We start from the raw sequence: 21622 nt of genomic DNA on the forward strand, positions 1-21622 counted from the left end.
AAAGCTGAAAAAAATAGTTTCTAATTAGAGCTCATAATGACCTATCAGCTAGACAGGACCACAGAAGTTCTCTAGTCTAAGCTCTCATTTCATGGGTAAGAAAAGACTAGAAAACTCTGATTTAGTCCAGGTAATTCCAGCATTAATCTTACATCGGCCAACATCTCAAGTACCTAAAACCAGTTGGTATCAACCATATTACTTATCATCCTGGGATTTTCTAAAAAAAAAAGTTCCAAAATAGTAGATTGTTACTCTTCTTACGGAAAAAGTCAATCCATCCAATCAAAAGACACACACACACACACACAAATAACCATTTGCTCAGTTCTAGGGACAGCATAATATAGTGGAATACTGGCTGTTCAGCAAGGCTGCTCAGGTTCTAGTCCCACACTTAAAACCTTCTCTAGCTATGTGACCTTGGGCAAGTTGCTTCTGCTATCCTTGCCTCAGTCTTCTCAATGTGAAACAAGAATAATAGTTCCTACCTCTTAGGGTTGTTAGGAAGCTTTAGTGACACATATAAAAAGTTCTTAGAGCATGTGTGACACAGTAAATACGCAATATATATTATTTATTATTTCCACTTTATAGGTATTCTTAAATGGTGATTCCTACAAAAAGCATAAAACATTGTTTTTTTTTGGAACCTAATTTTTGTGCTACTCTGAAGAATGAGTTATTTTTCCAAACAAACAGATACAAGACATTTGATGTGTTCGTTATTTTAATAACCACACATATACCATGTTATCACCATGGAATGTAAGTTCAGGTTAGACAAGGGAATTTTACAAGTATACTAAAACACGCTATAGTTTACCAAAGCTTGTGTATAATGTCTGACCAGACCACCTTGCTCAAAACCAGCAATCACTTCCATTTTAGGTAATTTGTTTAACACTTGCAATTCATACAGAGAAAATAATTATACTGCACACATTAAAACCGTGTTCTTAATTTACCTTTGTATTAGCACTTAAAATACATATTTCTCTTTCAAGATAACATTTAAAAATTATTCTAATACAACAGCAAAAATATAATTCTGCAATTATAAAAGAGCTAAAGTGGAACCAATAATTAAATTATTATGTTTATAAGTGTGATTCTGAAATAAATACTACTTCTATGCAGTTCTGTTGTGAGCTTTCCAGGTATGGATTAAACACACACACACTCTCCCTCCCTTCCTCTCTCTCTCTCAGTTGTGGGAAGATTTACAAGTTATATTTCATGCACGTTTGTGAAATGTGAAATAGTTCTTTAAGAGCCAACTAACACTAAAAAACTGAAGTTCTTAAACCAGTTCACAAGGCAGGCAGAAAAAAGTTAAATTAACTGGGTTAAGTAGGATTCCCACCCAACATTCAAAATATGTGTATGATATTCTGTAGTAAACTGGGAGTAATTCAGGCCTGGCCTTTTGTCTTCTTTAGAAGTAATTTCTGTCATAAGCATTTAAGAAGGTGAGTGTTGTAACACTATCCAGTATATGTTTCTTTTGTGTTAACTTGACTTCCCTGAATGATCCAGTCAATGAAGTCATTAATAATTTGATAACCAGGCAAATCAAGTGGGCAAGAAAAGAAGCCATTATTCAAAATACCGTGCTACAGCCTGAACCCACTCAAGGGATTTATTTTTTGACATAAACATATAACTTTAACATAACAAAAACAAGCACTTCCAACAAGACCAAGACAGCATCTCTTCTTCTAAGGTTTAGGTTTTGCCCAGAATTCCTTATACAGGGAATAGCCCATACCTAGAGAAAAAGAATGCTAGTTAAGTATTAAAATATTCTCTTCAATAGTAAGAAAATACAAAACATTCACAAAATAGCTAAAAATAGTACCCTTGCTAGTACAGAATATTTACAAGAGGAATAAGATCCTATTTTCCTAAACAATTTAAATTTCTAAAACTCTTTTTATATATAATTTCTCAAGGCTAGTATGAATATATCACAATGTTACAATATTTGTTTTAAAGATCAACGAATATTGATCTAGCATTTTTAAAAGGAGTCACAATGTTGCCATAACACCAGATAGTCAATAAATTATAGCCAGGCATAGTGGCCCACACCTGTAATCCCAGTGGCTTGGGAGGCTGAGGCAGGAGGATTATGAGTTCAAAGACACACTCAGCAAAAGCAAGGCACTCAGTGACATCCTGTCTCTCAATAAAAATACAAAATAGGGCTAGGGATATGGCTCAGTGGTTAAGTGCCCATGAGTTCAATCCTCAGTAGCCTCCCTGCCAGAAAAAAAAATTATAATGCCAACCAAAGCATATATATAAAAACATTTTAAAGGGCTGGGGTTGGGGCTGGGGATGTGGCTCAAGCGGTAGCACGCTCGCCTGGCATGTGTGCGGCCCGGGTTCGATCCTCAGCACCACATACAAAGATGTTGTGTCCGCCGAGAACTAAAAAATAAATATTAAAAATTTCTCTCTCTCAAAAAAAAAAAAAAAAAAAAAAAAAAAAGGGCTGGGGTTGTGGCTCAGCGGTAGAGCGTTCACCTAGCACATGCGAGGCCCTGGGTTCAATCCTCAGCACCACATAAAAATAAACAAATAAAGGTATAAAAAATTAAAAAAAAAACCATTTAAAAAATCTTTTTCATCTTTAAAAACTCAGTAAAATAGCAATCAGGTCTTTCTCAGAAAACTGATGTTACTACCAACCCTATTTGCATGTCTAGATTCTTCAATGAAATTATAAATTCAGTGATAGACTTTAAAACCTAAATCTTTCTTTAAAACCTTAATAGGATATATCATAGACAGTAAAACTGTATCACACTTTAATTATTTTTATTAATTCAATTTTTAGGTGAAAATTACTTGTATTTTCAAACTGCTTCAAGGTCTGCTAAAAGTTCCTCTCTTGTTTTGTTTTTAGAGAAATACATTAATGGGAAACCACCAATTTGAAATTTCCTTTAGAAACCTACCCAGAGTCATCGCTCCTACAACAAAGCCTTGGGCTGCCACACGCATGTGAATCAGGTGAATGGACATTTTAGTATTTCCCCTGTTCTTTAATTTGTATAATCCATATGCAACAATTGCTGCAAAACCTGCCATTCCTGTAAAACAAATAGTTGTAAATATGTTAGATGCATAGAGGAAGGGGACCAAGAGGATTTTAACATTAATCAATGTCTTTTCTATTATTTCTATAAGATAATTTATCAGATCATTAATTAGCTGAACACAAATAACAGTTTAAAAAAAATTTCCCCCTAGAACCCAAAAATCTATAATTGATAGCAAACATTAGCAAATTCAGAAAGTCAGGGTTATTTTTTTATAATGTGGTTTGTGGAGCCACTAAATAAAGTCCTTTTAAAGGTGTATCAGGGAATAACAGGAATTAAGCTAATGATTATTAAAACACAACAAATATGCTCAATGTCTTATATGTTATGGAATGAGTTTATAACTCTTCCTTCCTGTCCTACTGCTCTTCCTAAAGGCAATAACTTAATATCACAGAGACAATCTATACTTTACCAGCACTGAGAGATCTTGCCTATATACTTCAAAATCTGAGATACTATACTGGAAAGTATAGCACTGCATAGACAAAGCAATAGAGCAATACTAAGAGTTTGAATTAAATGGATAATGACCCTAACATTCTATGCAAGGCCAAGCTCTCAATCATTTAGAAGACAAAAAACATTCAGGAATGACATGATCTTGGATGTTTTCAAAGTGTAATCACCCATGTACTTATATAAAACCTTGAGGAAATAAAAAAAAAAACAGTTCAAGAAATTAATAAGTGAGAAAGAAATAAACAGAGTGTGAGATATGGTGGAAAACAATAGAGTTAGTAAATCCTATGAAAAATACCTGGGTGTGATGGAGGAAATTAATAGTAAAAATTAATAATCTGAAATTAAAGTTATAATTATTATAACAAAAAATATGTGTGTTGAAAGTCTTGAGTTAGGGAATGATTTACGTTCATTTTTACTTTTGAAGTAAGTGAAAAAATACACCCCAATTAAAATTGTAAAACTAACTACCAGTAGTATAGGAATAGCTGAACTTCCAAATCATTAAAAAAATAAATAAGTAAAAGAACAAACGAAACAATAAGCACAACAAACAGAAAATAAAGTATATAGTAGAAACAAAACTAAGAGAACTTATTACAATAATATCAACATAGGTTAATGTCCTCTTCTAGGTTAAAAAAACAAAACCTGGACATATTCTTCCAGGAGACATAACTAATTTACACTAAAGAGTTAAAAATAAAAGAATTTGCCTAGATAAGACTAGGCAATGCAAACAAAAAGAAAGCAGGGGTGTCAATACTAATATCAAAGTAGAATTCTAGGTTAAAAAGCACTGATTATGTAATACATGCAGGTATTTTATAATAAAAGGTTAGTTTATAATAGTCATAGACTTTAAATAATCTAATCAACATAGCAACAAAATAAATGAAGCAAAAAATTGTTAGCAACATAAGGCATATCATACTTGAAGATGACAAAAATGGGAAAAATAATGTTTCTTTTAGAAAATGACCAAATTAAATGGTGTCATTATAACTTTACTAAATTATAATATTTTAAAATAAATAAAATTCAATATTTTAATTTAAAACATAGAGATCACCTATTCTTTCAAATGTCTATGAAGCTTTGGCAAAATGAGAACATGTATTAGGCTACAAAGAAACTTTCAAATTCCAGAAAGGCTGTATTCCAAGATTGTAAACACAAAATCAAAATTTAGTTATCAAAATAGCCATATATACACACACTAACCACTGAGAAGTTAAGTACTTCTACTTGAGTGTGGAGGTTAAAATAAAACCTGAGAGTTTAGGAAATTCAAGCAATTACATTATCACTGAAAAGGATCAAGAGTACAAGCTCTAGGAAGACTAACCAAAGACAAAGAAAATCAAAAGACACCATTAGAAATGAGAAAGGATTTAAGGAGAATGGAGATCTTAGAATGTGGTACATTTATCAATTTCCATTCAAACCTTTTGTGTCCTTAAATACAATTTTGTAGTTTTAATTTCTCTATGTAAGCCTTAAATATTCCTAGATATCTTGTGAGGCATTCATGAAATTGATTTCAGTTGTTCTTCACTTATTTTCTTAGATTTCCTATACAGATAGTTATACATATAAAACTATATGTAACTATCTATATAGGAAAAATACACACACACACACCCCACTTCCTAAAGTATGTACAGCTTTTTTCATGTACTTATACAACTTCAAACAACAATAATAGTGTTCACATATATTCCTGTCTTATTTCTGACTTTAAAGGGTATGTTTTTAATGTTTCAACTCTAAAAGTATAATTTGTATTTCTTTTTGATTTCTGGAATAAACTTGATTCTAATACACCGATTTTAAGATTTCAATTGAGATGATCACGTAGTTTTGTATTTTATGTCTTCCAAGGGACTGCATGCCTATGTGACTCACCCCCAGTAAAACCTGAACACCAAGGCTTGGTAAACTCCCCTGGATGGCAGTACTTTGCATATGTTGCCACATGTCATTGCCAGAAAAATTAAATGTCACTGTGTGACTCCACTGGGAGGGGATACCTGGAACATTATGCTTGGTTTCTCCTGGACTTTATCTCACATGCCTTTGTTGACTTTAACCTATAACCTTCTGCTATAATAAACCATAACCATGACTCTAATGCTTTTTTGAATCTTTTGAGTCTTGCTAAGTCATTGAGCCTGAAGGTAGACTTGGGATTCCTCAACTCCTCACTGATATATGAGTCAATAAGATAAGATGTCTGAATACACACAGAAGAATTTTGTATTCAGCATATTTCGATAACATAATAAAAAAATACTTGAAAATAAATTATTTTAGGATGTGCTCAATGAATAAGCTTATCATGCTTTCATTGTTTTAAGCTTATAGCAGACTGAGTATTAGAATATCGAAGTCCAACTTACCAATAGGCACAAATGGTGCTTCTTTAGCTTTTCGGATAAATTTAGATCCCTGATCTTCATCATATGAAGAAAGAGAAACATCTGTGTTGGTTGACATAGTAATTGCTTGAAGAAACTTCCTGAAAGAGAATTTCTATGAGGTTCTATAAAAGCATCTAGAACACTATTCAATACCTGAATGAATGTAAATATTCCTAATTTCCATGAGTAACCTGATATGTGTTATTCATGAACTTTGAAAAATATTTTTAGAAATTACTATTTTAAATCTATAGCCATCTTTAGAGTTGTATATATTTGTTACTCCATAATTTTCTCCCAAACAACCAATTTCTTTTAAATGTCATCATACTATTAAAAACAGTACTCAAAACAAAGTGATAATTCCTACTGACTCTTCAATATCATGTTGGAAATTCTATTAAGCACTTTAAAGTATAGTTAAACACAGTTTTAATTGCCCTCAACTGCTGATTTGGTAACTCCAACATGCCACCTTTGAATATTTCCACTGTATTACACTAATCTCTGCTATTGATGGTGGGATTTTTTTAAGATTATTTCAAATAGCCAAATTTTCTACCTACCTTTATTCCTTTTAGAGACAAAGACTTATTTTAAATAATGTTGCTAGAAATGGCTCCTTTTTTTTTTTTTTTAATTTTTTATTGTTGGCTGTTCAAAACATTACATAGTTCTTGATATATCATATTTCACAATTTGATTCAAGTGGGTTATGAGCTCCCATTTTTACCCCATATACAGATTGCAGAATCACATCAGTTACACATCCATTGATTTACATATTTCCATACTAGTGTCTGTTGTATTCTGCTGCCTTTCCTATCCTCTACTATCCCCCCTCCCCTCCCCTCCCCTCCCCTCCCCTCCCCTCCCCTCCCCTCCCCTCTTCTCTCTCTGCTCCCTCTACTGACATTCGTTTGTCCCCCTTATATTATTTTTCCCCTTCCCCTCACTTCCTCTTGTATGTACTTTTGTATAACTCTGAGGGTCTCCTTCCATTTCCATGCATTTTCCCTTCTCTCTCCCTTTCCCTCCCACCTCTCATCCCTGTTTAATGTTAATCTTCTTCTCATGCTCTTCGACCCTACTCTGTTCTTAGTTACTCTCCTTTATCAAAGAAGACATTTGGCATTTGTTTTTTAGGGATTGGCTAGCTTCACTTAGCATAATCTGCTCTAATGCCATCCATTTCCCTGTAAATTCTATGATTTTGTCATTTTTTAATGCAGAGTAATACTCAGAAATGGCTCCTTTTAAAACTACTTTTTTCTTATATTGTTCCTTTAATGGTACCCAAAAAAGCAAGTGACCAGCCTGACACTTATCTGAACTGCCCATAAACTTTACCCTACAGATAAAATAAAGAAGTCAAACACAATACATAAGTGCACTGACCATATTCCATTATCCATATAAAATCCTACCTTCACTTCTGAATTTCTCATGTGCATCACACTCCCTTCAATAAGAGAAGCCCTCATCAACAATGTGCTATTTGAACAGGATAAATGGCAGTAAGGGCCCTCAAGAAAATGCAATTCTAAAGGGGGTGGTATTTTTAGTATTTCTTTAAATTAATTTTTTTGTTCTAATTTGTTATATACAACAGCAGAATGCATTTCAATTCATAGTACATCAAGGGCATGTTTAGTTTGAGAATTGAATTCATCCCTCAAAGCCCCACTCCATTGAGAAGAACCATCTAACAAAGAAAACTTTACAGGGGAAAATTCAAATTAGACTTTTTTTTTTTGGTATTCCATTATTTCAAAAGTGAATAAACTCTTATTAAATTTTATTATATACAAGGCTTAATAAGGTCCAGGTCCAGAATGCTTGGTATATTTAAAGAGATAAATATAAATACTAAAGGAACTAATGGTTCAAAAACTAAGTACTATTTAAAAAGAAAAGTGAAAATGTGATTAATTGCCAATAATGTAAGAGACAAAACTGAATTTCAAAGGAGTGATGTCTAAAGAAGGCTTGAGAAGTTTCATAAAGAAAAGACATGAGATTTGATTTGAAGAACTAAACAGAGGAATTTAACACTGAGTTTATTTTAGGCTGGGATGTTTATTAGCTGCCTTCATACCTATTCATAAACTTCTCAAATATATAACTGTGTGTATCATAAATCCTCTTTCCACCTTTTTTTCCTCAATGCCACATTGTAATGACATTAAATCTCTTAGATTTTCTCTATACTTCTGGCCTTTGCAAAAGCTGACTCCTTTTCCTATGACAGTTTTCTTCTCTCTCCCCACTTTTCATCTCCTTCGGAAACTTTCTTAGCTAACCCCTATTTTTTCAGGTTTACATCCTTACTAGTTTCCTCTGGAAAGTCCTCTTTGATCCTTTAAGTCTACAATATGTACTTTGGTTATGCAATCCTATACTTTCTGTATCTATCTCCATGATTTACTGCAACGACCTGCACAGAATAAGTACACCACAAAATGTTATGTTTCTCAACAATTAAAAATAAGTTATATGTATTTGTAGAGTTAATCAGTCAGTATGAAAAAACCAAACTGTATATACTTCAGTGATAATTTCTTTTTTCTTTAAATTTTTTATCTTTATTTATTTTTATATTTATCTTTATTTACTTTTCTTTTATTTATTTTTATAATAATCAAACCCAGGGCCTCGTGTGTAGGAGACTAGTGCTCTACCACTGAGCCACAGCCACAGCCTCATTAATTTATTTTATTATTCATATATATCTATGAAAAAAATAAATGATGAGCTAAGGTCTTGGTTTCTTGCAGCCTCAAGAGACAAAACCATTACAGACCACAATACATTTTCTTTGGCAGATATGTTTTCCTCCTTTGCCTTAATTATTCCCAATCTAAAATATCACTTGACTATTGACTTTAAAATTTAGAAAGTTGGTGGGTTTTCCTCTAATTATTTCACATGTGGATGACTATAATCATCCACAGATCCATTAAGCAAAAAGGTTTTCTCCTTTCAGGAAGGGGGGAGATAACTCTCTCTTTACTGTACATACAAAGAAGAATAGACGAAGTCTGTCATTTTCCATTCCTTATCTATGATACAGACTCTGAAATTTGTATGAGTAGTATATTTGATTTAGCTTTCTGAGAGAAGCTTTGCAGTAAGAATCAGGGTGTAGGGCTGGGCACAGTAGTACACACCTGTAATCTCAGTGACTCTGGAGAAGGAAGAAGGATTTCAAGTTCGAGGCCAACCTCAACCATTTAGTGAGACCCTCCCCCCACCAAAAAATAAATAAATAAAAGGACTGGGGATATAACTCAGCTGTAGAGCCCCTCTATGTTCAATCCCCAGGACAGGGGGGTGGGGGTGGGGAATCAGGGTGTGGAAAACCTTGTGGTTATTATTTGCTTTAAAACACTAATGATTAGGAGCTGTGGCTGTGGCTCAGTGGTAGAGCACTCGCTTGGCACATGTGAGACACTGGTTTCGATCCTCAGCACCACATAAAAAATAAATTAAAGGTAAATAATGATTATCTGTCTCTGATCCGGAACACATCATGTACACATTTCAAGATAAAAGTCAGTAAAGATGAATATTAAAAATCTAACACATATCACAGAGTTGTTGTTCTAAATTCAAATTATAACTCTATATTATTTTTATAAATGATATAATTCTAATGTAGTCTATATATTCTATATAACTAAAATACTTTCTGAATATAAATTTTTGATAATTGTCTTAATGCCACCTAGAGTTTCCCAAGTATTCATGATTTATAGCTACTAAAATTGAAAATGTCATTCTTAAAGTTTCAAAGTCAATAACCACAAATCATATAATTTGAAAGCAACACGCACCAGATGATTATCAATACCCTTATTTTATAGGTGGGAAAAGGGTCCTGAAGGATTATATGAATTGCTCAAAACCAGGAATACATCTCAGGGAGAATAGAATCAGAATAGTAGGATTAGATCCAGCTCTCCTGATAGAGTCCAGGGTTCTTTTGGATTGATAAGAGATTACTAAACCATCATTCTATTGATGCTGGTACAAATTTAATCTGAAAAAATAAAAGTACATTCTTTAATTAAAACCCACAACACTCTCTTTGAATTGTAAAAAATTGTTTAAGGCATGTCTACATTAAATAGTCTTATTCCCTCAATGATTTTAACTAATCCAACAATTTTTATTTCTTTGATTTTCAATCGTCTTTTTCACTAATTTTTCTTTAGTATCTCATTCACCCACAGTGATTACTCCAGATCTGCCAGAAAGTTGAACAGAGACAAAAAGAGGAAATGATAACAAGATATTCAGTTTGTAGAACACCAATTATTCTGTAAGCTTACTACTACTAGAAGAGGTGAAAGGGAAAATGAGCTGCCTAGCATAGGGTGATGTAAAGGATCTGGTCAGAGTAACTATGATCTAATACAATGTGTCAAACTTTGATTCTGCATCAATCACCTGTCAGCTTGTTTAAAATGGCTGCCAAAGCCCCAGCCTGGAAATTCTGATTCAGATGATTTGGGACAGGACCCAACGAATCTGTATTTAAAGAGGCCCCCTTAAATGATTCTGGTGCACAAAAAAGTATGAGAGTATCTGCTATACAGGACTCCGAATTCGTGTTGTGCTGAACTACTTCAATTTTCATAACTTTGCCACCAAACCGGTCACACTGAAAAGTGCCTTGGTACTTTCTGAAGCATAGATTCCTTTGGTGGGTATTACTCAGAAGAAGGAAAGAGCTCCTTCCAACCAAGAATAAAAGCGAAAGACGAATAATACTGCTAAATCATTTTGGCTTCTCACAGTTTTGAACTCACGCTACGCATTTGTAACCTCCAACTGGCAGGTTTACTTGTCAGAAAGAAATTTTAATGCTGCTACAGATGGTTTATACCAGCCTTAGGCCTTCTCACCTTCACTGGGTAGGACAGGGTCGCAAAGGATGGAAGGAAACACCGGACTGGGGATCAGGGAAGATCTAGGTTGGAAGATCCTCTGGTTCCACGCCCTTTCCTCAACCTTTCACCCTCTTGTCCTCTCTCTTCCCGTGACCTTGTCAGGGCTCCAAGGCCGGAGCGCTCACGCTCACTATCCCTCCTCAGCCCCGGATCCCAACACGGTTCCGAGCTCAGGGCGTGCTCAGGCTCCTCCTCCCCACAACCGGCCCCAGTAGCATCCCCTCCCCAGGGCCCCAGGGTCTCACACTTCTCTTGCTTCAAACCTCTCTGCCTCCGCATCCGCTCGCCGAAAGGACCCGGCCTTGTCTACCGACCCTTCCTTCCCACGATCCGCGAGACCCGAGGCCGCCAGCTACACGTTCCTCCCTTGCCCCGGCCATCGCTCCCCTTCAGCCACTGGCCCCAAACCTCCCAAGATCCTTTAGATCCAGCCCAGCGCTGCCCGCTTTTTCTGGGGGCCGCCGTCGGGTTTGCCGACTCATAATGCCCGCCTCACGACCCTCTTACCGAAAGCGACAAAACCCTTCACCACCGGACCCGCTTGTGTACCCAGTCCGCGCGCCCCGTCCGCGCGGCTACTCCAACTCCAGCCCACAGCCCATCCCAGCCAATCAGAAACTGGCAACCGGTCGCGGGGAGGGTCGTGTCCCCGCGTTGCGTGCGTGTGTGCACGGTGCGTGAGGCTACCGGAGCGGATCCCGGATTGGCTGGGACGTCGCGGGCGGGTGGGGCTCACGTCCCTGGCTCTTGCGCCTAGTGCGTGTTAGACGTGAGGCCTCACAGTTGAGAGTTGGTACTGGGTTGTTCCCTGGTTGCTGGAACCGGTTCTGAGGCTCCTCAGATTTCCTCTCTCTTTTCCCTTCCGGGAGCGGGAGCGAACTTCGCTCTAGGCCTAGTTCTGAACCCGGCCTCTTGCGGAACGCCGCAGGCACGGAAGGGCGGGCTGTGAGCGCGTGGGTCGCAGCTTCTCGGGAGGCGGCGAGTGTGACGGGAGCTCGCGCCGGTCCCGGGGCGGCGGGGCTGCTAAGCTTACTATCCATTCCGCGCCCCGGCGATTATCCGCTCTGAACGTGTGCAGTCTGGTCTCTTTGGAATCCCTTCAAGTTCACACTCCAGTGGAGCAGTGGCCGCTAGAGTAGCGACTTCATACAGGGGTGGGGAACTTTAAAGAAAAGTCAGAGGCCTGTGGCTGCCAGTTTCTGGGGACAGGACTCCTTGTTTGTTAATAGGACAGATAATCAGTGAATATTGACGAACTGATGGAAAACGTTGTCGATTGCATTGTGGAGGTATCTGTGAGTAAACTGGAATTTAACAAGGCTGACTGCTAAGTGCTGTAGCATACAGGTAGGTACTAAAATGCCATGGGCTGAGGATTTTGAAAATCATTTGAGTTAAGCCTTGTTGGAAACAGTTCATGCTCTGTATGATAAATTAAAAATTCCATACTTTGATTTTTGTGGTAGCTTTCACTACCCAAAGGGGCATTTTTTTTTTTTTTTTGATCCTGGTATTTCCTTGTACACTATTTGTGTTCAGTAGGAACCCAATAAAGGTAAATGAAGTAAGACGAAACTGCTGCAATAACTGGAGAACTTTAAAGATAAACTCAGGAACTCATTTAGGATTATTAAAATTAAAGCACCCCACTGACTAATACGAAGGTAAACCAAAAGTCATTAAGTCCTTTGATTCTGGAAATACAAAATCTGACAATCACAAAGACCAAAGATTAGTCATTCCTGAAGGGGATTCATACACTTTACTGCTAGGTAACTTGCTTGGTTCCAGAGAATGAGATAAGGGGTCAGGCAAATCTGAGTGGAAGTCCCAGATTGGCAACATGTTAGCTATGATCTTGAGTTTAACTTCTCAAAATGTCATTTTTTTCACTTTTAAAATGGGTAATAGTTGTGATGGTTAATGAGAAAACACATGTAGAGTGTTAGCTATTGTGTGAAAAGCAGACCTTGCCCTCTAGGAATTTATGTGGTAAGTATATGCACCTGTAAAGCCAATTACTGTTAGACATGATGTTGGGTATAAAGTCATATAGCTACTAAGTAACAGAGTTCCAGGATGGTAAACTAGGAATTTTGTTTCCACAGCAGGTCATTTTTTAGAAGTAGAAGTTTTATACCTACTGAACTCATTACTCTAAACATTATATATAATATTATTTAGAGTTTAGATAATTCTGGGATGACCAAGCCACATAGGTAATTTAAGTAGAGTTAGGTAATGCACTTCCTTTGCAGCTGTGACTATGTGGAAGATACACACTTATGTCCTCAAATCTTTCTCTTGAGACTATTATGCATTATTTGACATAATTTTCATTGATCTGACCCAACTTGAAGTGATATTAAATTTGAAGGAGAATAAAAGATTCATCTTTTGACAAAAGTGTAACAGCCCTGTCAGTTTGGGTTAAGGGAGAAAGTATGAACTGAGTCAAGAGAGGATGTCATAGAACATTAAAAACAGCAGTGACAGATATTTTCTCAATTTCAAAACAATGCATCATTTAAAATCATTTTTATTGAGATTAGTCACATAAATGGTATAACTTTCAGTCCAGTCTATTAGTATTTGATTGAAATATGAATCAAGTAAAATGTAATCAGTTTTTGGATGAAATTGTTTAAAAAGTTGGGTGAGTAAGTAAACAGGCCTCATTTCCTCTTTAAAAAAAAAAAAAAAAATCACAGATATATCATTGCCCTTTCCTATACCCCAGATTTGTTCAGTGCCTAACAGCCCTTGTCTAGCTAGGGGTGTTACAATAGGACCACATTTGTTGTGGCAGGCCCTTAAGGAAATTATTGGGATGGATACAGTTTTTCCTCAGGTAATCATACCTTCATATTATTACTTTTTCAAGAGAGAGAAAGTGTAAATGTTTATGAAAGATTTTAAACAACACATTTCTAAATTTTTTTGAAGATTTAGACTTGTGTTATTAAAGGGACCTTAAAAATCATCTAGTTCACTTTTTATGCAAATAGAGATTTTGAGAATTTAAGTGAATGATTTAAGTGACACAGGCAGAACCTAAATAAATGAGCCTTCCTGAGAACCAGCCCCAGGTCATGGGGTCAGACCATTTAGTATTGTAATGTTGTAATGCAGAGTAAAATGAGAAATCTTTTTTTTTTTTCCAGAGAGTGAGAGAGAGAATTTTTAAAAAATATTTATTTTTTAGTTTTCGGTGGACAAAACATCTTTATTTTATTTTTATGTGGTGCTGAGGATCGAACCCAGAGCCCCACGCATGCCAGGCAAGCGCGCTATCGCGTGAGCCACATCCCCAGCTCCAAAAGAACTCGTACACCCGAGAAACCTTTAATGAAAGTTTTTAACCTTTTGATTTACATCCTTGGATGTGATAAAGTGATTGATTTAAACAGTTATGTAATGTGAACAATGCTATTAATGTTGGTCTTGATTGAAATGAGCTCTATTTTAACATCAGGGCCATCAGAAAAAATAAGAATTTTCAAATCAAAATTTGTCACAAGAGCTGTAGTATGGCCTTGTTTTGATTTTGATTTTTTTTTTTTTGTTTGTTTTGTTACCTAGGATTGAACCCAGGAGCATTTAACCACTGAGCCACATCCTCGCCCATTTTTAATTTTATTTAGAAACAGGGCCTCACTTAGTTGCTTAGGGCCTAGCTAAATTGCTGAAGTTGGTTTTGAACTCGTGATCCTCCTGCCTCAGTCTTCCATGTCAATGGAATTACAGATGTGGGTGGGCCACTGTGCCTAAGGATTTTAATATATTTTTAAGTAAGTCTGTTACAGTGGATAATATTAAATTGTTTCAGTTTGCCCTCTGTATACAAATCGTCTGTATACAAATTCAAGAATTTGTAACTCTAGTACACTATGCCTTTATTCTTTTATGTACTGTTTAAATACTTCACTGTTTCAGAATACGAAAACTCAAAACTACCTTATTTGTTAGGAAGTTGTATATTTTCTGATCTCTGGCAAGGAACAGAACATGGAATTTATTCCATAGTGAGATGTTTTTAAGTTTTACATCAATGACCTCAGTCTCATCCTGAGAAACTTTAATTCTTGCAAATTAGAACATATTACAAGCTTAATGTAATAATAAGGGACTTCTGTTTGTGCCAATTTACTTGCGGTTTTGTTGCCAATTTGTGTGAGAAATTATTTTTCTGTTTAGGAGGTAGATACCCAAAATTTTGATAAATGTTAATAAATATCTGAAACAGATGGGGGGGGGGTGACATGCTGGGAAGCACTTTACCACTGAGCTACATTCCCATACCAGAAGACTTTTTAAATGGAAATTGTTGTTCTACACTTTATTCCATATCATGTTATAAGAAAACAATAGCAAATTTACATTTTTTATAATGTCGACATTATAATTGTTAACAAATGTGTAAGATTATTATTTCATTCTCTTTACTGTGTGTCATTTTGAAATCTAATTGATGCAGAAGACTTTAAAAATGATCTGGGTTCTAAAGTATCAAATCAACTCACCTATAGTTTATAGAATAAAGAAAAGCAGTGCAAGAATGTCTGCCAGCCTTGCTCTTGTCCCCTCTTCATAGAAACTTTCTGTAACTTCTTATGCTCCAAGTAGCTGTCTAGACATCATCATATCAACTGCAAGAGAAATGGGCTTCTAAACTCAGATGTCTGTTTAAGCTAAGGCCCAACGTAAAGGGCATTGAGCTATTCTTGTCATCCTTTTAAAATACTGTGCTGTCTTTGTTGAACTTTGTTTAAAACAAATGTTAAATCTTTTGAGATGATTGGTAATATCTACAGGTATTTTTAAACCAGAGTTGGGAGTCACCATCAGCAATTATTGAGCATTATTGTGCTGGGTACTGCACTGGACTCAACCTGCTTTGAAATAAGTTATAGTGTGAGTAGGTCAAAGGAATGGGTATATAGACCTAGTAAAGATAGTCTGTAAGTGCTTTGAATGGAATTTCAGGTCCATATCATAGTAAATGGAACAGTTTCAAAGGCTTCTTGGGACTAGGATTTTAATGGGCTCTGGAAAATAACTAGAATGCAATTATATTGGGAGGGTATTTCTGAAGGAGCAAACTGGGGGCAGAATGGAAGTAGACTATGTAGCTCTGTTGACAATAAGTAGGAAAAGGAAAATCTTTGTGACCAGAGTCAGAATAATGGAAAGTAGACTTGAGTAACAGTTGGGAGGACCTTAAATGCTAATTAAAGTATTAATTGGACAGTATTCTATTAAGTGTCCCTTGAAGGTTCTGGAGCAGGATGTTGACAAGAGCAGGGTGCATATGAGGTTCTTGGTTGTAGAGTAAAATGGATGAGATCTGTCCATTCTCTCATATGAGAGGTAGTGTGACACTGCTTAAGACCACAGACTCTCAAGCTTGCTTTGCTTCTGTGTGATCCCAAGCAAGTTATTTAATCATTCTGTGTCTCAATTTCTTCATTTGTACATTAATAAGGACTTACCTGGTAGAACTCTTAGGGAGTGTTAATAGTACCTAAACCCTAACGTTGCCTGGCATGTAGTAAATGCCTTATATGTTCATCATTATATTTGGTGGGGGGTTGGTTTATAGATTTTTTTTAGGTCCCACTTAATTACCTATAAACAGTAGTTTCATTTTGTGTATATAGTGTATGTATGAGCTTTACGTTTGGTTATGGAAGATTTCCATAAAAATGATAAAATACAGGATGCTCAGAACTAGTATGGTATACTTTAGCAAAAAAATAAGCAAATAATAGGTACTTTTTATCTCTAGTTTACATAGTCTCCTATTTTTATATCACTGGTTTCAGTCAACTGTATAAAATATTTTTTCCATTAGTAACCACAGTAACAGTAGGATTTATGTATTTATGTCATAGTGAACAAAGATATTATATTTAAAATATTTTAGTCTTGAATGGATTTTTCCACTGATGCACTTAGTATGATTTATTTTTGTTCAGGGCAGTAGAACACTTAGCAAGTACTAATGAGAAAAATATAGAGTGGAAAGAGGCCTGGCTTGGTGCTCCACGATTGCTACCACACATGAGGTCAGAAGACATGGATTTGAATACCAGTTTGAATGCTGATTAACATTATGACTTGCACAGGTTATGTAGCTCTTTGGAACCTCAAAGTTTTCATCAACAAAATGGGGGTATTAATAAATAAATACCTTACAGGATTGGTTTGAGAGATCTAAAGGCCCTATTACACCACCAACAGTGTGTTGTAATAGTATGTTAGTTCCCTCTTTAGGCAGTCTCCTTCCACTTGCTGCCATGTCTCTAAGCAGTAACCAGTGATGCAACCGCAGGAAAACCACTTTTCTTTAGACCTTCAAGTTTCCTGACCCCACGCTCAAAGTGGTCCTCTTGTTTATCTCTGTTCAGCCTGTTCTTCCCTTCCCCTGATTTCACCACTAACCCTTTTCTCTGAGTCCATTGAGAAATTATCTCAACTTCCTTACCTCTTGCCTCCACTTGTATACTTACATATACCCTTTTCAGTCATTTCTTGTGGTCTTGAGTACCATCTTCCTTTGCACAGCAATCATTGCCAGCTTTGGAGAAAAAAAGTAGCACATATTCTCTCAACCTCTCCCCCAATCCATACCATTAACCAAACCCAATGGTTCTTGTTCCTATACTTCCAAGCCTATGATGGTGAAGGACATCATTCAACGTACATATTTCAGTTTCTGTTCATATCCTACTTGACCTCTGACATATTGGCATTAGGAATCTTTGATTGGCACCTATATTCTTATTCTTCCAATCTGGCCATTCTTTTCTCAGTTATTGTTACTGAATTAACTTCCTCTAACCTTAAATATTGGGGTGTTCCAGGATTCTGCTCACTCTCTTTCTTACCCTCTTTCTTCCTCTTGGAGTGATCTCATGTACCTTTGTGGGGTTTTACTTTCATCTGTATGCTGATGTTCTCTTTGCTGTACTTCTTGTGTGAGTTCCAAAACTATTCAGTTGTGTGTTAGACATTTCCATCTTCAGATTCCACAGACAACAAGTTCATGATGAACTGAATTAATCATCTCTCTTCTTCCCTCTGCTTGGGATAACCCTTTCCCCAAAACCTGCACTTTTTCCTAAATTCCCTAACTTGGTTGGTCAAACTGCTATCCACCCCATTCATCAAATATGAAATGTATAGATCCCTGATGCCGTGCCCTCCTTTCTCCACATCTAACCAGTGACATCTTTGCTGAGAACCAAATGATGAGGGGACAGCCCTATAAAATTTATGGCCATAATGAGACTGTCTTCACTTTCATAGCACTGTGTTCTTTTTTTTAATCATTTTTATAGTTTATTTTCCAAAATCTTTTTTTTTTTTTTATTTAGCACTGTGTTCTTACCAGACTGAGCCAGATTTGCAGTTTCCATAAGCATCCATACTAAGAGGGTCATTTGAACAGGAAAGCACTTAAACAGACCTAAGAAAGACATTTGCATAATTTTAGGCTTGACACAAGATGGTTTTAATGGCAGTATTTTCAAACAACAACCTGTGAGATTGTCACTTAAAAATGGATCTTGGATATATCCCAACTCCTCAAATTCCTGTGGGGAGAATGGGCAGGTGGGGTTCAGACTTTTCCTGACTAAACTCAAGTTTGCCTTCTTTTATGTTTTGAAGACATTATATTCAGAATGAACAACACAACCGTGTCTTAAAAATGTACATAATTTTATATCATTTTGTCATTAAATATATTTTCAGTAGATATTGAGAAGGCAAAATTTGATCTTTTTAGTATTCAGTTTTATGTGGGACATATCCTGATTTTTAAAAATTAGAAAGCTTATAACTTTAATAAGATTGCTTTATTTATAATCTGTATTTATACAGATATGAGAGTATATTACACAAAAACATCATTGATTGCGAGGCTGGGGCTGGGGATGTGGCTCAAGCGGTAACACGCTTGCCTGGCATGCGCGGGGTGCTGGGTTTGATCCTCAACACCTCATAAAAATAAAATAAAGATGTTGTGTCCACCGAAAACTAAAAATTAAAAAAATCATTGATTGCTAGAAGCAAAAGCTCTTTATTGACCACAGGCAAAAGCTCTTTCAAGTGGAAAGGATAAACATGATTTGCTACCTGGGTTCTCTGGCTTGTTGCTGTCACGTGGGATTATGTTGAGCACTGTGGTTATGCATGGACATTGGGTTACAAGCACCCTGGCAGCAGAACTCCTGCTGTATCTGTATTTGTAATCTTCCACAGAGCTTGCTAGTGTCCTGCACACAGAAGGCCTCCATGCAACACTGGTTGAATGCTGCAGGCTGCCTCTTTGCAGAAGCAAGCAACTGAGTACAGTGACAGTGACACTGGCTGCATTCACAGCTGCTAGTGCTGCAGTGGTCTCTGACCCTCCTGATCACCTGCCACCTACAATCTTCCTTCCATACCCCTTGAATACTGATACCTCTTGGATACTGATCTCTCCCACTGTGTCTTCCCAATAATGACTTATGGTGATTTTTATGGTCTGCTAATCCTCCGAATGAGCTAATTTTCCAGGAGGCACTGCCATACTCAATGGTACTGCAAATAGGTTTTTATTGACTGATCTCCAAGCTCTCCAAGCCATTCTGCCCTCATACTGATTACGAGGCTCCATCTGTTTGTCTTGACAGCTTAATGAATTGAGGGCTCATAAGTGTAGCTGACATCTAAATTAGATCCAAATCACAGTAAGGACAGGGTAATGGTCTCCTTTGCCAGAGATGAATTAGCAATTACTTTTATAGCTCTAGGAGAAAAATGAATTATGCAAACAGATACTTCACCCAAATTGGTGTCCCTGAGTGACTCTCCCTGTGCTAATGGTTTTGCTAGGAACAGGAAACTGCTTGCCCTGTTTGAGGGAAAATCAGAAAAAGATGATCTCTGCTTGACCCAAGTAAATCAATAGTCAAATACTAACTATGAGTTATGAGTATTAAAATAACAGTCTAGTAAACTGAGCTAGTAACTTCGGTCTGTTGCTGAGTACAATATGGCTGACCAAAGAGAAATTACAAATCAATGAGAATGAACTGAGTGCACTGTGCAGCTTATGGTGTCTCTAGAAATTGTGTGGGCTGTTGCTTTTTTTTTTTTTTTTTTTTTTTTTTAAGCGTTGCTGGACCTTTATTTTATTCATTTGTTTATGTGTTGAGAATTGAAACCAGTGCTTCACACAGGTGAGGCAAGCGCTCTACCACTGAGCCACAACCCCAGCCCCTGGGCTGTTGCTTAAGGACAATTTAATAGTTTTCAAAAGGCTTGTTACCATTTCTGGCTAATGTGCTCTTATGGCTAACCAGGATCTGGAATCCTTTTGATCCATGGGCTGAGTGAGTTGTTCCTGGCCTCCATCTTACTTGGATATATTATCCACCAGAAGCAGCAGAATTATCATCAGACTCACTGGGTCCATCTCTTTCTTGGTGGGAGTTGAATCAGATCAAGACTCCAAGAATACTTGTCACATAAAGTGAAATTTGCAGCAAGTAAGGAGAACACAGGGAATCATTTCCAAAGCTAGGACTCCCCAAAGCTAGCAAACTTTTTTTTTTTTATTTGTGCAGCAATGTATATTCCCAAGGGGAAAGGGCATCCTCACATGGGCAGAATGGTCCTGCACAGGCACAGTCTGACAGCATCTCCTTTATACTTTCCATGGAAACAAGGCTTCAGCTCTTTCTTGGATGCAAATTTTTGGTATTATAATGAAGTAAAGTTTGCCTCTTGGTCATTGATGCATGCTCCTTAGGGTAGATTGTGGAACATTGTATCTGAAAAACGTCTTTTAAGGGGATTTCTTAAAAAAACTATTTTAGAGCAAAGGAACAGGATGGGAGATGGTCTGCATCCTGCTTTCTCAAGCTACTGAATGGGAGAGACAGTTTGCATCTTGTTTTCTCAGGCTGCTAGTGGTGAGAAGCCTCATCCTGCTTCCTCAGGCTGCCCTTCTGCTCACAGAACCACATGAAGCTATACAGACACCTACTATACAACACCATCTCTTGTTCAGAAACTACCATTCTCTGGGTATGCTAGTAGATAACTTGATACACATAGACAAGGTGTGTCTGATAATCTAAACTACTTATCAAGTAAGTACAATTATACCCACTAAATACAGGAGGAAACAAGGTTAGCATGGTTAAAAACTTTCTGGGGTTCCATAGAGGCAGAGGGAGGATTTGAACCCAGTCCTTTGAACCCAGCTCGTGCACTTTCTGGAACACTCTTGTGTCTCTGTCCTTTCTTTTCCCTGCCTGTGCTCATATTGTATTTTTTTCTCATGATTTTTTTAACCTTCAATTTCCCCCGTCAGAACACTCATCAATCACATTTGTCTATGAATATATTTATGTTCATGTACTTTAATATTTGTATTTATATTTATCTACTTTATATTTATGAATAAGATATACTCCCCAATTGGTAATGGTGGTTTAATCTGAGTAGTAGAATACTTTGCAATTTATATTTTCTTTTGTGTTTTTCTATATTATTAAATGAAATTTATTACTGTGATCAGAAAAAAAATCTTTAAAACCTTTCACATGCTTTTAAGTTCATATGCTGCTGTCTGAATACAATCTTTTCTTGATATCCAAGCTGATCCTTT

The 21622-nt window shown here is 36.6% G+C and overlaps 2 protein-coding genes across 8 annotated transcripts in view; one reads left to right on the top strand and one right to left on the bottom strand.

The window, feature by feature from the left end:
- Window positions 1-1609: 1609 nt before the first annotated feature.
- On the bottom strand, window positions 1610-11618 carry Higd1a (HIG1 hypoxia inducible domain family member 1A). Of its 3 annotated transcripts, XM_046436482.2 has the most exons (5): window positions 11464-11582; window positions 9838-10043; window positions 5981-6099; window positions 2967-3101; window positions 1610-1771 (listed from the first exon to the last, which is right to left on the bottom strand). In XM_046436482.2, the coding sequence occupies exons 3-5, from the start codon at window positions 6075-6077 to the stop codon at window positions 1722-1724; spliced, it is 282 nt and encodes a 93-aa protein (XP_046292438.1). In that variant the 5' UTR covers window positions 6078-6099; window positions 9838-10043; window positions 11464-11582; the 3' UTR covers window positions 1610-1721. The 3 variants fall into 3 exon arrangements, with proteins under 3 accessions (XP_046292438.1, XP_046292436.1, XP_046292437.1); XM_046436480.2 differs by lacking the exon at window positions 9838-10043 and having other exon boundaries at window positions 11464-11618; XM_046436481.2 differs by lacking the exons at window positions 9838-10043; window positions 11464-11582 and adding an exon at window positions 10912-11058.
- Window positions 11619-11691: 73 nt separating this feature from the next.
- Window positions 11692-21622, top strand: part of Ackr2 (atypical chemokine receptor 2) — a 64600-nt gene continuing 54669 nt past the window's right edge. For 4 of the 5 annotated variants that reach the window (XM_058576805.1, XM_046436471.2, XM_046436472.2 and 1 more), the window contains exon 1: window positions 11716-12303. The gene's annotated coding sequence lies outside the window, so the exon portion shown is untranslated. Of the gene's footprint in view, window positions 12304-21622 lie in introns of all 5 variants that reach the window. The other variant, XR_009226074.1, reaches the window with a different exon arrangement.

This window comes from Marmota monax, unplaced genomic scaffold (genome assembly GCF_021218885.2).
Source record: "Marmota monax isolate L192 unplaced genomic scaffold, Marmota_monax_Labrador192_F-V1.1 WCK01_AAM20220418_F8-fsc00021, whole genome shotgun sequence".
NCBI classification, from domain to species: Eukaryota; Metazoa; Chordata; class Mammalia; order Rodentia; family Sciuridae; genus Marmota; species Marmota monax.

Excerpts from the sequence above, each read along its gene's own strand:
- Higd1a (XM_046436480.2), bottom strand. The coding sequence starts at position 6,077 with ATGTCAACCAACACAGATGTTTCTCTTTCTTCATATGATGAAGATCAG. Across the intron at positions 3,102-5,980 it reads AGCACCATTTGTGCCTATTG|GAATGGCAGGTTTTGCAGCA; the intron begins GTAAGTTGGACT and ends TTTGTTTTACAG. Across the intron at positions 1,772-2,966 it reads TGTAGGAGCGATGACTCTGG|GTATGGGCTATTCCCTGTAT; the intron begins GTAGGTTTCTAA and ends CTTTTTCTCTAG.